The 15,299-nt window shown below is 37.9% G+C and overlaps 1 protein-coding gene across 6 annotated transcripts in view; it reads left to right on the top strand.

Moving 5' to 3' along the window:
• The window catches only part of LOC139471817 (polyamine-transporting ATPase 13A3-like), a 66,989-nt gene extending 51,896 nt beyond the window's left edge, over positions 1–15,093 (top strand). For all 6 annotated transcript variants that reach the window (XM_071254320.1, XM_071254319.1, XM_071254318.1 and 3 more), the window contains 11 exons: positions 1,567–1,674; positions 2,207–2,286; positions 3,136–3,178; positions 3,741–3,850; positions 4,400–4,496; positions 8,605–8,677; positions 9,383–9,533; positions 10,771–10,919; positions 11,651–11,739; positions 12,536–12,625; positions 13,095–15,093. In XM_071254320.1, coding sequence (XP_071110421.1) covers positions 1,567–1,674; positions 2,207–2,286; positions 3,136–3,178; positions 3,741–3,850; positions 4,400–4,496; positions 8,605–8,677; positions 9,383–9,533; positions 10,771–10,919; positions 11,651–11,739; positions 12,536–12,625; positions 13,095–13,298 — 1,194 coding nt within the window. In that variant the 3' untranslated portion in view covers positions 13,299–15,093. The remainder of the gene's footprint in view (positions 1–1,566; positions 1,675–2,206; positions 2,287–3,135; positions 3,179–3,740; positions 3,851–4,399; positions 4,497–8,604; positions 8,678–9,382; positions 9,534–10,770; positions 10,920–11,650; positions 11,740–12,535; positions 12,626–13,094) is intronic.
• Positions 15,094–15,299: the final 206 nt, after the last annotated feature.

The raw sequence follows: 15,299 nt of genomic DNA, 5'->3' as shown, positions 1-15,299 counted from the left end.
ACATATTTGTTTGGGATTTTTTATGGAAAAAAATATATAATTTTTCTTAACCTTTTTTTATTAAAAAAATACCATTTACAGTTTCTTATACATTGTCATCATAAACATGTATTGAGGGATTACTTAAAAAGTATGAATTAAGTATAAGTGCCCACATCACCGCCTACCATAGCATCAGGTCAGTGGAGCTAATTTTCGGACTGCCCCATGGAGGTTTGGTTTCAATAATGTTGAATAATCTGTTCATCTGCATGCTTCTATCCAATGCTTTCACTAATAACTGCATGATTGTTATTGTCCATGTTCATATCTTGCAAATATGTCGTAACCAAGTATTTTGTATGTTTATAAATCATTTTTAGTGCTTTAGCCAGTGGTAGATCATCCTTGGTTATGCAGGGTATTATGCTTTGCAATCATGGAGCCATTTCAGGGACTGAAATGAACACTTAAACACTCACCCCAATTGTGATAACATAAAGCAACACCCCCAGAATGTTCAAAATTCTTCCAGTCCTTAGAATACTATTAACATTTGTGAAATTGATGTGAGGTAGCAAGCGATTGTGATTTTTCATCCCTATATTTCTTGGTTTGGTTTGAATGCCATGACACTAAACAATGCCATCAAAACAAACACCTCCTCATCCGAGGATTTCCCTCCCTTTGTCTTATACACAAGGGGCCAGCAGGGTCATGTGTTCAGCCCTTTTCTGGTGTCCCTCGCCATGATATTGCTGGAATATTGCCTAGCGCAGCATAAAACCATAACCACACACTGACTTATTTAATATTCAGGAAAACTTCTAGCTAAACATTCCATCAAAATTTGTTTGTCATTTTATTCGGTTGTTTTTAAGGTCATAAGCAAGAGAAAGTCTGTGCTAAATTAGTGATGGATCTGGTGACATTGCCTCTGAAATGAAACAATGATGGCAAATAGGTCCAGGGCCAGGGCACATATCATAATAGATGGGAAATATTTAACACTGGATAATCGAGGATGGTGCTTCATTTAATAAAAATTGAAGCAAAACAGAAAACAAGTACCATTTCTTATTTTGCAAAATTAACACAAACCATTTAAAAGATTTAAAAAATTGCATTGTTATCTTGTCAAAATGTATGAAGAAGTTGTATATATTTCTGAATATGTTTAAATGTAATTGTATATCGGGGACAATTCTATCAAAGGTTGAGTGTATATGTTCAATATATTCCATTATTATGAAATACTTAAATGCATGAATAATCAGAAAATTTAAAAATAAAATTACGGAGAAATATGTAAATTTTTCACAGTATGGAACGTGTTGTTCTTGTATTCTTTATAACAAGAAAGACTAAACTTCTGAGGTCACAGTTGAATGATGCATGCTTCTTCTACAGTGTTCGAAATTCATGGGAGTCCTGTGATCCTTGATGTTTGCCTCTCTATTTGAATCTAGGGAACCCTTTTTGTTGAACTTTAAACAAAGAGGTTTGGACAGCTCCTGGACTTCCGTCTTTGTTTCGAACACTGTTATGCTTGTCCTGTTGTCACATATCACCATCCTCTTGGCACAGGGTTACAGGACAGTGAATGTGTCTGATGAGGGGCCACGCCATCACCTTGCCATCACTGGCAAATCCTTCGCGGTCATCACAGCTCATTTCCCAGAGATGCTCGAGAAGGTAAGGCCATTTGGTAGTGTTGTTATTCCACATGAGTTTGTCGTGTTGTTATTTCACATGAGTTTGTAGTGTTGTTATTCCACATGAGGTGCATGTGGTAGTGTTATTATTCCAAATGAATTTGTAGCATAGCACAGTGGTTACAGTGTTCACTTGTCAAACTAACGACCAGGGTTTGATTCCCATCTTGTGAAACCTGTCATGGGCTTAAGGTGGCTGAAGTAGAAGAAACCCTGCCTTCCAAATATGAACTGAGATTAAATTGCAGATGAGGGGTGGTTGGGGTGGGGGGTCATATCTTTTGCCTCCATCACCCATTCCCCTTTCAGGAATAAGATGGACCAGTGACATCATTACATCAAACTACTGTGATATTGTCATGATTGTGAAATACTTGTGTATTATGGAGACACGTGCTACCTAGCTCCACTGGTGCTTGCAGTTCTGTTTGTAGATAATAAAAAAATGATGCACCATATGTTCCTTCATAACTATAACATGACTGGTAATTAGTATTGTATTTTTGCATCAGATTTGTACCAAAGGCACAGTGTTTGCTCGAATGTCACCAGAACAGAAGTGTCAGCTGATTCAGAACCTGCAGAAACTTGAGTAAGACTTGTCACAAGACGATTTCTTTCTTTCTTTGTTTACTTGCATTGGTTTCTGGGGAACTATTCTTACCCAGAATGTCTGGGGGATTGTCATGGGAAGAAACAGCCATGTGAAAAAGGGGAAGATAGGGTAGCCGAGTGGTTAAAGTGTTTGATTGTGTTACAAAGGACCTGGGTTTTATTCCATACATTGGTATAATGAGTGAAGTCAGTGTCCTCAGTGGAAATATTCCTGTAAAATGCTTAAAAACGATCTATGGAATGTTCACCTTTGAGGATTTCCGGGTAGAACACTTAGGATAAGCAACAATGACTTCTGCTATAACATCAAGATGGCGGCTTAATATAAAGAACTGAGTTAAAGAACTGTCCCTGCCAGGGGTGACCTGGCTGCTCACCGGTCATTATACCCCACTCTGTAACAGTGTCAATGCTCACATTATTCACCTCTGGTTTGTCATATACCGTATTCCACGTAATAAGCGCTCATGGCGATATTTGCTAATATATTGGACATTGAACAATCTCAATGAGCACCACTTTCGATTGTTCAATGTACACAAGACTTTTTTATTTTATCTATAAATATATCTTTTATCGTGTGTTATATGCACCCTAATTATGGGCAACTAAATTCTGGAAAAATAAATCTGTTGTATATAAACATTTCAGGCTGTCAGCATATACCACAAAATTTATGATCATTTATTTCACCAAAATAATATTCTAATAAGAGCCCCCATTTCAAATTTTGAGAGCGCCTTGGGCGTTTATAACATTGAATACAGTATTGCTCATAACAGCATAAAACAGCGTTCACTTATTTATGTCAACTTCTTTGTTACAGCTACATTGTCGGCATGTGTGGGGATGGTGCAAACGATTGTGAAGTAAGATATATTTTTTTATGTTTTCTTTTCTTCCTATTATAAACTCTGTTCTTCTCAAACTGTAGAAGTGGACTTCACATGAGTACAGAGCAACTTAAGAGTTGAGTTGAATCATTTTTGCATTTCTGGAGATATTACTGTAAGAAACAATGCACACACTGTAAATATGCTTAAGAACACAAAAACATGCCGAAGTCAGTTCTTTTAAATATATACGTCAACAATGATAACTTCACGGACTGCTTATTTAATCATTAACACAACAATAAATGTAGACCACATTCGATTTCAGTGCAGTTATGTAACACAAGCCCAAACCATTCTTTTATCAGCAGTCCGTTAGCAGGCATTGTTAGTCAATCAGATGCCTCAGTATCACTGCAATTTAATTGTGTTCCATTATAATGTCTGGGTAATGTAATTCCACATAAGATGAACAATAACTTTGTGGTGATTGGGTGGTCATTGATTAGCACTCCGAAGGCTGATGTCTTTGAGTTAGATGTTGAACGACTGGAGATGTTGTTCAGGTAGCAATGACATTGGGTTGTCTCTGTGTCAGGCTCTGAAGGCTGCCCATGCAGGCATCTCCCTGTCAGAAGCAGAGGCATCCGTAGCAGCACCCTTCACATCCCGCATCTCCAACATCGAGTGTGTCGTCACTGCCATGAGGTATTTCATTTCTTTTGGAGTGGGGCAAGTAACACCACATCTTTTGGGGTTTGGACAGGTAACGCCATTTGTGTTTTGGCTGGGACAAGTTACGCCATTCGTGTTAGGGTGTGTACAGGTAATGTCATATGTGTTAGGGTTTGTTCAGGTAATGTCATTTGCGTTAGAGTTGTACAGGTAATGTCATTTGTGTTAGGGTTTGTACAGGTAATGCCATTTGTGTTAGGGTTGTACAGGTAATGTCATTTGTGTGAGGGTTTGTTCAGGTAATGTCATTTGTGTTAGGGTTTGTACAGGCAATGCCATTACTGTTGGGGCTGGGACAATTAATGCAATTTCTTTTCGGGCTGAAACAGGTTGACCTGGAAAACGAAAATACTACCTGTTTAAAACTGAAAGAATGGAAATATAAATATTTTTTAAGCGTTATCATAACACATTTAAAAGAGTACATTAAGATTGTTCAGTTTGTGCTTGAATATTCTTGAAAGCAACATAAGACCGCTATCATTTGGAGTTATTTATGGCATGACAAATCCTTTGTTTCAGAGAGGGTCGAGCAGCCCTGGTCACCTCCTTCGGCTGCTTCAAGTACATGGCTCTTTACAGCTTCATACAGTTCGTGTCTGTCCTCATCCTCTACACGGTCAGTCAGCAGTTAGCCCGGCAGAGAGTGCTGTGTAGGGTTATGTCCCTTAGTCTAGTCAGTATGCAGTTGTCGTGGGTTCAAATCTTAGATTTGCCCCACATATGATCCTTGGTCTGTCACAACCATGCTTGGGCATTTGTGTTTCAGCAAATGTGTATAGTTTGTGATTGACATAAAGAGTTTTCCTCCCACACTAAGAGACACTCATGTTCAAAAACAGCATTAGACCACACTCAAACACTATGGTAAACTTTCCTTATCAAATGTCATGTGAGGAATGTTATGCAGGCATATAGATAGATAGAGATATGGACAGGGTTTCCCCTGACGCAGGATTCTTGCGTATATGACTCTCAATTAAGGAAAAATACGTCCAGAAATAAATGACTGCGTCATGACTGACGCAATTAAAAGATATCCGCTCGGCATATGGTTTCTGGTTCTTGTTTATCAGCTTTGGAATGTGAATATTACAACTACCTACCTGAACTTATTCATAAACATTTTCCGTAGACAACGTATTGTCTTAAAAGTTATGTCTTGTTTTTAATTAATTGTTGTTTTTAGAAGTAACATAACTTCGCAAATCACCGCTGCCGCGGGCTAATTTGCATAGCCTATCACATGATCAGACTTTTCTCTCGTTTTTAGACAAACGCTAAAATCAGAACAGACGAGGGCTTTACATATTGTATTGCATAATTTTATAGATATGCTACACAACTTTGCGACTGTGAGATACACGACAAAATAATTAAAATGATCGTAACACTCACACATCGTGTGGCTTCTATGACAGCATGTGATGTAAACAAAGGAAAACTACGCAAATTGAATTTTTTTTTTACGTTTTGGCATATTTTCCCACATGTTTATCAAACAGAATAAAATATTAACATTGGTGCTGTGAATAATGTGTAATGAGTAATGCGGTCATGGTTTGTGGTTAAGCGGACCCTATGGAACGGGGTAAATGAAAGTTGTTAGTATCAGAGGGACACACGATTTTGCCGAAGGTTAGGTAAACATTATCGAATGAAATTTTAAATAAAATTAATATATTAGATAGCAAACATAATGTCAGATATACAGAGAACACATTCTTATTACCAGATATAGTGTAACATCAGGATTAACTTGCGTAATTCAATTCGGATTTGTTATGCTATTTCTGCCTGAAATGATACTAAAGCCTGTGTGTATAGAACACGAGAGATATTTTTTTCCAGTAGTTAATTGCCCCTAATAAATATGGTATATACGAAATACAAGGCTTCGGGCGTGTTTGTTGTTGCTAATAAAGCTGTATTCAACCAGAAAATATTAAAAGTGTTAAAACGCATCGTCGATTCGCTATTTGGGATTTCCCCGGCCTAATATCAATTCTAAATTAAGCCATTGACCCCTCTAGAGAGTAATATTTAGCGCTATTGATTGGTTGAACCATTGCTTCCTAGAGGGGACAATACATTCGTTGTGTTTGACAGTTCTGTGTGTCGCGATGGCCGACAAAAAGAAACAACTTGGTTTGGGACAATTTCTCAAATTTAAAGAAAACGTGAATGAAAAGTCTTCAAAGAAAACGGAAGAGATACGTGATAAAAACAATTCAAGTACTGTAAGTGACATAGAAGCGGCTAGTCCTAAGAAACCGAAATTAAGTCGCGTTTTCCGGACGGAATGGCTGTCAAAATTCTTGTGGCTAAGATACGAGCGTGGAACAGGTGGAATGACATGTGACATTTGTTTGAATGCAAAACAAAACAATCCTTTTGTGCAAGGCTGTACAAATTACCAACATTCAACTCTCACCCGACATGAACAGTCGAAAGATCATGTTGATTCCATTAAGATTTTAGAATTGCAAAGACAATTTGAAACCGCGAAAGCAAACGTACAGAATGTTGTGGAAGACAATAGAAATGCACAAACCGAATCACATGTAAAACAACTAAGAACTGTTTATGTGATGGCAAAACGTAACATTTCGTCAGATGCATTTGGAGATTTGATGGAAATGCAAGTTGAAAACGGGATTACCAATTGCAACAATTTTTACAGAAAGCACGGAATTGTTGACAAGATGGAACGGTGTGTGTTTGATGTGCTAGAAAAAAATCAAATCAAAGCTATCCGAGACAGTCCCTTCTTTGGTGTCATGCTAGATGAAACATGTGATGTGAATGTAGAAAAAAAACTTGCTATCTATGTTAGATACGTTGATGTAAACACTGGCCAAGTTAAGGTTGGTTTTGCTGGAAATGAACACGTTCATGATTGTACTGCTGCAGGGATTGAGGAGAGTCTGATCAAATTTCTTCACAGAAAACATCTAGTAAATGAGAACAATGACAATTTCTACAGAGTACTGGGTCTTGGCACAGACGGTGCCGCTGTCATGACTGGGCGATTAAATGGGTTGGGGGCGAGGTTGAAAAGAAGAAATCCCAAATTGGTGCAGGTCCATTGTGCAGCTCACAGATTAAACTTAGCGGCATCACAAGCAGCTCGTGATGTCCCCTACCTAAACCACTATCACAGACACATCGGCATCTTATACAGATATTATACAGATTCTTCTGTGAAGTATGATAAACTACGAGAGTTGCAAGACCTGTTACATGGTAAAAGAAGACAGGTTCAAGAACCTACCCCAGTAAGATGGTTATCAGTGGAAGCAGCAGTGAAAATGATTATGCAGACATATGATGCCATTATTATGTCATTGGAAGATGTACATGCAGTGCGAGATCCTAAAGCAGTTGGCTCACATAAGTTCATGGCTAGCTCCTTGTTCGTTCTTGTAACGGCTTTACTCTTAGATGTCTTGTCCGTAATTGGGATTTTAAGCCTTACATTCCAAAAGGCCAAAGTCAATATGTCGGCGGTTAGACACTGTGTGAATGCAACGATGGAGACATTGGAAACCATGAAGCAGGGATCACACCATGTCAATACTGTCCTTCAAGACCTAGGCGCTCCACAACAGGGGCAGAAGACGAATTACAAAAATGTGGAGGTAGTTGACAATGGCCCAATGAGGTTTAATTCTCTTCTTGTCAATTACATTAATTCTCTTTAGAATAAACTGTCAGAGAGGTTCCCTCAAGATGATCTAGATATCTTGAAGTGTTTTGACATGCTTCTCAACCCTTCAAGATATCCAGATGATCTTGTCACCTATGGTCATAAACAGCTTGAGAAGCTTTTGGAAAACTATGGAGAACTTTTACAGAGGGACAGAGCTTTGAACCAGTTCCTCTTGTTTAAACATTATGTTAGAGGCTACAAGGGTGTGTTTACTTTTGACCAACTGCGTAAACATCAGAGATGATGCAGATACATATCCTGATTTTGTGAAGCTAGCTATATTAGCATGCATTATACCTGTTTCTTCAACGCCCTGTGAGAGGGGGTTCAGTGTTCAGAATGCCATAAAGAATCCTGTACACAATCGACTGACTAACCAAAGACACAATTTGACTTTGGAAAAGCTGTCAAACTATTTCAAACAAGAGAAAGGAGAAAGTAGACCAAGATACTAGTACATGTAGTAGTTAAATACTATTGAACACTATTTAACACAAATGTGATAATGCTTCACAAGTTCAGTTAACTTCACTGATCACTGAATGAGTTGGTAATATTATATCATAATCTAAACATGAAATATATTTTAATAGTTAAGACTGATGTTATTTTTTCGTCCTGACATTACTGTTACTGTAAATTGTTTTATGATCTGTGAAATAATTAAAGGTAGTGAAAAAATAAAACCAACAAACTTTGTTTTTCAATCATATATCCTTTATTTCTCTGTAGTACAATCAGCTGAGTACACTGACTAGTACTTGTCAACTTAAACTAAAGACTTTAAGTGTAAAATTAACGGTGAACACTTTAAATTTCATTTATCATACAATAAAACATTTGACTCTCAAAAAATATTTTTGACTCCCAAAAATGCATAGGCTGAGTCAAGGTGACTCTCAGATATTGGTGTCTAGGGGGAACCCTGGATAGATAGTTATGCAGTGATAAACCAGTGGTTATAGACTTCAGTTAGTGTTGGCCAGTTTGTGACAGTTTCATGTTTGTTTTTCAGTTTGGTGCCAACCTGTCTGACTTTGAGTTCCTGTACATCGACCTGGTCATAACAACCACCATTGCTGTCCTGAGTAAGTTCCTACTGCACAAACACCTGGACATTCCATGGTAGAATTGGTCCCCAGTAGCCCAGGTCTGTCCTGAATAAGTTCCTACTGCACAAACACCTGGACAATCCATGGTAGAATTGGTTCCCAGTAGCCCAGGTCTGTCCTGAATAAGTTCCTACAGCACAAACACCTGGACAGTCCATGGTAGAATTGGTTCCCAGTAGCCCAGGTCTGTCCTGAGTAAGTTCCTACTGCACAAACACCTGGACATTCCATGGTAGAATTGGTCCCCAGTAGCCCAGGTCTGTCCTAAGAGCTGATTGAACTGAGGACGAGGTGGTCATGTGTGATATGGTTGTACCCTGTGAGGTGTGCATCCTGCAAAGGATACAGAGATACACCAGCCCCTACCACAACCTGTTCAGGACCACACTACTATGTTGTGATGCTTGTTTCAGTGGGGTACCCGGGCCCCTACCACAACCTGGTCAGGACCACACTACTATGTTGTGATGCTTGTTTCAGTGGGGTACACCGGCCCCTACCACAAGCTGGTCAGGACCACACTACTATGTTGTGATGCTTGTTTCAGTGGGGTACACCGGCCCCTACCACAAGCTGGTCAGGACCACACTACTATGTTGTGATGCTTGTTTCAGTGGGGTACACCGGCCCCTACCACAAGCTGGTCAGGACAACCACTCAATGTTGTGATGCTTGTTTCAGTGGGGTACACCGGCCCCTACCACAAGCTGGTCAGGAAGAAGCCGCCCGGGAGTCTGGTCAAGGTGTCCAACCTGCTGTCCATCATCATGCAAGTGTTGCTTGTCGGAGGCATGCAAGTTTCAGCATACTTCTATCTCCGATCTCAGTCTTGGTGAGTGCCCTATCATAAAATTATCCTATGTAAACAAAATATCCTCAGATAATGTATTTCACATGCAAAACAAACTCTACATATGATATATATCACAATACTTACCACTAGGTATATATCACAATACTTACCTCTGCATATGATATATATCACATTACTGGCCTCTGGATATAATATATATCACAATACTTACCTCCAGATATGATAGTTATCACAATACTTACCTCTGGATATACTGTAAATCTTTGTTCGCATTTATTAAACTTCGCATTTGTGTCTTCAAAATGACTATCAAGATTAAGACAGCCTCACTGTACACTTTGGATAGCGAAAATGGCAACTTGAATATAAACACAAACACGGTTTATTGAGCAGCAGTTGTAACAAGTATATAACAAAGTCATTAAAAGAATAAAAATTACACAATGGGCATCCGGTGAGTTAAAATTATCACAGCTGGGGTCACGAGTTCTACCCACTCATGTCAAACAAGGCATCATTGACCACTCCAATCAGTGAACTGTAAAGGGTCGGGGGTATATAGATATACCAAGGTTCTATCCGTCCGTCCGTCCGTCCATCCATCCGCGCAGTGGATTCATCTCAAACTTAGTACATATAATCTGTGTCATATGGAGGGGTGGAGGCAAAAGAAAATAATTGTTTTTATAAATTTTCCCATTTTTTATGAATTTTTCAAACCCTAACCCTATCCATTATTTAATTTGAAACTACTGACACACTAGGCGGGTCACGGGTATTGGTGAGACATGCTCACTTTTGCCCTCGTTGCCTTTGAACTTCCTTCATGCTAATCAACAGAATAAACATATAAACTGTGTCTTGTTGTTAGGAAATCACTGTTTATTGTTATTACGGAAGTGCTTTACTCAGTGCTAATAAGCGGCGTTATTTGCTGTTTGATTGGATTAAGGTAAGGATATGTATCATTCCACTGGGGATGGGGTGGAGGGAGTCGCATTGATTTTGAGTCTCATTTGTGGCTAGGAGCCAGCAGTCGTGATTATTTGGAGACGCATTAATTTCAAGATTAACAGTATATCACATCACTTACATCTCGATATGATATATATGTCAATATTACTGTTGATTAATAATTATGCTGCTGGTTCCAAACAGTATTTCCAGACAGCAAACAGACAGTTAGACCTGTTTGCCTGAATACCTCAAGTTGCACCCAAAGTGGAAGTATTGGTGTATTGTTCTTGTAATTTAGGTATGAAGAACCCCCTCCCAGCAAGGATCTGGAGAATGTGCAGTCCTGGGAGTCTACTGTGATATTCCTGGTGTCGTCTTACATGTACATATCAGTTGCGTTCTGCTTCTCGAAGGGACCACCGTTCAGAAAGCCTATCTACACTAACTGTAAGTTTACCATGATGCATGCGCCTGTTTAGGACCTGGGAGGAAGGGACCACAGTGCATCATGCTTGTTGTCAGAGGTTGAATATTTGAGTATCAGGCATGTTACTACAAATCGATATTTTTTTTTTCCCAATATGATACAATAATGTAGCCAACAATATTTTAGCAAAATAGCTAAACAAAGAATATGATAGTAAATCTGTTAGCACAGCTGTTGCCTCAGTTATACTTACGAAACAAAAATAATTTCTTTGAATGTGCTAAGTTTTTTTCTCAGAACCGTCAAAGTTTCCAGTACTTGGCATTGTGTATTGACATATTGAGAAAGTATGATTGTGAAATGATGGCAAAAGATGAGTGGGTTTGTTTGAATAAACATTTTTATACATATTATTTACAATGTCAAAGTCATTTATTTTTCTAATTTCAATCGTTGAATATTTGTCAGTCGGTCCAAATTTCTTCCCATGGAAGTCTTTGAAGAAATAATAACTATGTAATGAGACGCAATTAAAATGAATTGGTGGTCAGACTTAATGCATGGAAATGTAACCCAGTGTTCTTGACCATTGCTCATTCTTTCAGTTATTGGTTTGGTTGGTCCAGATGAAGATTGAAATATTGCTGATAGTGGCATTAAACAACATTCACTCACTCATTCAGTGTACCTTGCTGTGCAGACGATAATGGTTCCAGCAAATATTGAAACTTGTACCTGTCATTTGTTTCAGATCCCTTCCTGATTTCTATGATGTTTTTGTTTGGGTTCTCCACATTTCTGCTGTTGCTGCCACTCCCTGAAATAGAACACTTTCTGGAGGTGAGCACAACGAAACAAGCCAGTATTTTATCATTATTATTATTCATTTTTTCCCCTTTGGGATAAGAAGAGGTCCACATTGACCTCTTTTGGTTGTACAAGGCAGCTTAATGGATCAGGTGGTGATCATTGCTGATAATATCAATCACTGGATTGTCTGGTCCAGGTTCAATTATTTACAGACTGCTAAGGATCAGACAAAGCTTCATTTTCTATATTGTCTTTTTTTAAAAGTGACCTACAGTAAAAGTATCAGCTCCATAGACGTGATTTTAATGAGATTGCTCACCCTCACAAAGAGAGGTATCAAATTAGAATATGAGATGTGATTTGAATAAGATTGCTCACCCTCACAAAGAAAGGTATCAAATTAGAATAAAAGATTTGATTTGAATAAGATTGCTCACCCTTGCAAAGAGAGGTATCAAATAAGAATATGAGATGTGATTCGAATAAGATTGCTCACCCTCACAAAGAGAGGTATCAAATTAGAATAAAAGATGTGACTTGAATATGATTGCTCACCCAAACAAAGAAAGGTATCAAATTAGATAAAAAGATTTGGTTTGAATAAGATTGCTCACTCTTGCAAAGAGAGGTATCAAATAAGAATACGAGATGTGATTTGAATAAGATTGCTCACCCTCACAAAGAGAGGTATCAAATTAGAAAAAAAGATGTCATTTGGATAAGATTGCTCACCGTCGCAAAGAAAGGTATCAACTTAGAATACGAGATGAGATTGCTCACCCACTATCTTTGTCGTATCATCTCATCATGCACCTTATGTTTTCAGATGAAGGAACTCCACGAGAAATCAATTACATTCCGTCTGTACCTGTTTGGTTTCGCTGTAGCGTTTGCTATCATGTCAAGCTTCATGGAGGTAGGTCTGCTGGGTGTTGAGGTAACGAGTGTCTGTGACCAGGTCATTCAACACTATGGTCCACACCTTCATGCTGACTTGCTTTTTGAAAGGAATTCATCTTCATTACCTGCAATAGAATGTACCAGTGTTTCTGCAAAGAAAGAAGACACTGAAATATCCCCCTTTAACCGAAAAACAAGTGTTAATGATTTAGTGTGATTGAAATTTGTGTTTTTCAAGTGGTGGTTCTGAATAATTTTAGTAATCAAAGATTGATTAGAAGGTTCAAATGACCAAGCAATCAAACGCAGTTTTCCATAAATGAACACAAACCATATTTTGATCAATTTAATGTAAACAATATAAAGTGAAATTTTGAATACAAGTATAAAAATAGATTTAATAACAAAAGCATACATTATGCACACACAAAAAAGAAAATAAAGTACTATTTAAACTCAACTCACTCACTCACTCTTTGTTTCAGTATATGATAGTGGATAGCAGCATGTTGAAACCATGCTACAAGGCCATAAAAAAAAGAGGTCCACAGAACAGGTATAAAGTTGTCGAGAATGAAATCAAGAACTCTGATTGGCCACCTGTGGGTCAGGTGACTTTCCCCACAACCAATGCAATCCATGTCAGCGACATCCATGTTGAGATGAATTCTCAAAGTGCAATACACTAACTCTCTCTGGCTGGAGACTTAACTTAAAACAAAATGTTTTTTTATGAAAGTTTACTGAAATGAGAGATTATTAGAATATTTTGTAACAACACAAGGCAGTGTCATGACAAAATGTTTAATCATGTATGATGTATCTGTGACGCAGAAAACAGATTGTTTTCGTATTGATTATTTTTCAGAATTGGTTACCATGGATAGACATGGAAATCATAGTATTATTTTGACAGATGTACAGATATTTTCATATCAACCACAGTGATACATTTTATGTTTTGTTTTCACATGATCCTGTTGAGGATGGTTTACACGTAATGGTGAACGATCTCTATTGATTAATGTCTTTGTATGCTTGGATTATTTGAGGGTATAAGCTTATGCAACAGGTCTGGGAACATGCATTATTCGCCATATGTTTCTTCACCAACGACCAGCAATAAACATACTTTCATTGATTTTTTAGTCAGGCAAAATATTTCAATTTCGTGAAGAAAACAAATCTGTCTAAATTCTTCATAATATTTACTTATATAATGGTGGATATAATATATTGGGTAACATATGATGCAACACAAAACACTATCAGATGGGGTGGGGCCTTGTGCTTTTAGCCCCTAAATTTTTAAAAAGGCCCACACTTTCCAATAAAATGGGGCATTTCAGCCTTGTGCTGTATTGGCAAGTGTGGGTGTACCTCTGGAATATTTGAAAATTTCAGATTAAGGGCCCATGTCAGAAAATGACTAGAGTGAACCCTGAATTACTGATGATTGTTCCCAAATGGAAGAATACTGTAGGCCCCATGTCTTTGGCAATAAGGGATAGATCTTTAAATGTAGCGAGGGGGTTACACTAAATATGTTGCATGTATATTTTATTATTCTTTGGATAATTCTTGTAACGTCCTGAACTATGAATGATGTGGCATTGTATTACTGTCTATAATGCTGCAGTCGGACTGTTGGAGGTGTTTGGATATGCATGTGTAATAAATCAGAAAGTAATTTCACTTGATCTTTCTATCGTTAATGGTAATATTATGCTATAACAAACAATTGCTGGTTTTGGATCTATGATTAATGACAAATGGATGTTATGGTATACATATATCTAACCATGTACAGAAAATACTACATTGTATATAGGAGTCACACTCAGTTCCGGGTAGTTTGCATGGTAACAGGTGATGTTACATCAGTTTGATATTACATCGTGTCCATATATTGGAATTCCATTGACGTGAGAGTCCCTCCTTTTACACTTTGTCTCAGAGATTCTTGGTTCCTTATGCTGGTAATGGTGTCAGCATATGGGCCTTGTATAAAAGTGGCATAATCCAGGAGTGGCCTAGTCACCTAATTTACTGTTGCTTCCCTAACACATGCCAGGATCCTATAATTGTGGGTTCAAATCCCAGATTCCCCATGATTATGATTCTTGGTTTGTCAGCACCATATCTTGTCACAAAGGTGGTAAACATCAGAGACCTGCATCACTTCAGGATTTTCTCCCACATTGAGCTGACATACAGTGGGGTACCAGAAATAGGCCGCCTCAAACCCAGCTCACTGACACAAGAGATAGATTGTCCAAAGATTATCTCTACATATTTGTATAATCCATACCAACAAAAAACAAACACATGTTTCACATAAATAGGTTATTCCATTTTCAAAGTTTTTTTTACATGCACACTAAGACATCAGGTTACTTTTTCAAAGACAACACAATATATTCTATGCATGTTAATTTAGGTTGCGATACTTCAATCTACACACTTAATAGTTATTCTGCACACATTATATATATTATATTATATTGTATGTATTGCCAAAGGTAAGTTGTTCTCTGTACATTAGCATGTGATAGTCCCATAATAGGGCTATGTCAGTAACGCCACAAGATGTATCAAAACGTAAACAGTTTATCAACAAGTACAGAGTTTTTTCCCAACACCATAGGATCTGGGGTCTAAAACTTGGAGACAAGATATCCAAGAGGTGC

This window comes from Haliotis cracherodii, unplaced genomic scaffold, assembly GCF_022045235.1.
Source record: "Haliotis cracherodii isolate W230 unplaced genomic scaffold, xgHalCrac1.p SCAF_23, whole genome shotgun sequence".
Lineage (NCBI taxonomy): Eukaryota > Metazoa > Mollusca > Gastropoda > Lepetellida > Haliotidae > Haliotis > Haliotis cracherodii.
The sequence above is the reverse complement of the archived record's forward strand: the minus strand, read 5'-3'. Positions and strand labels throughout refer to the sequence as shown.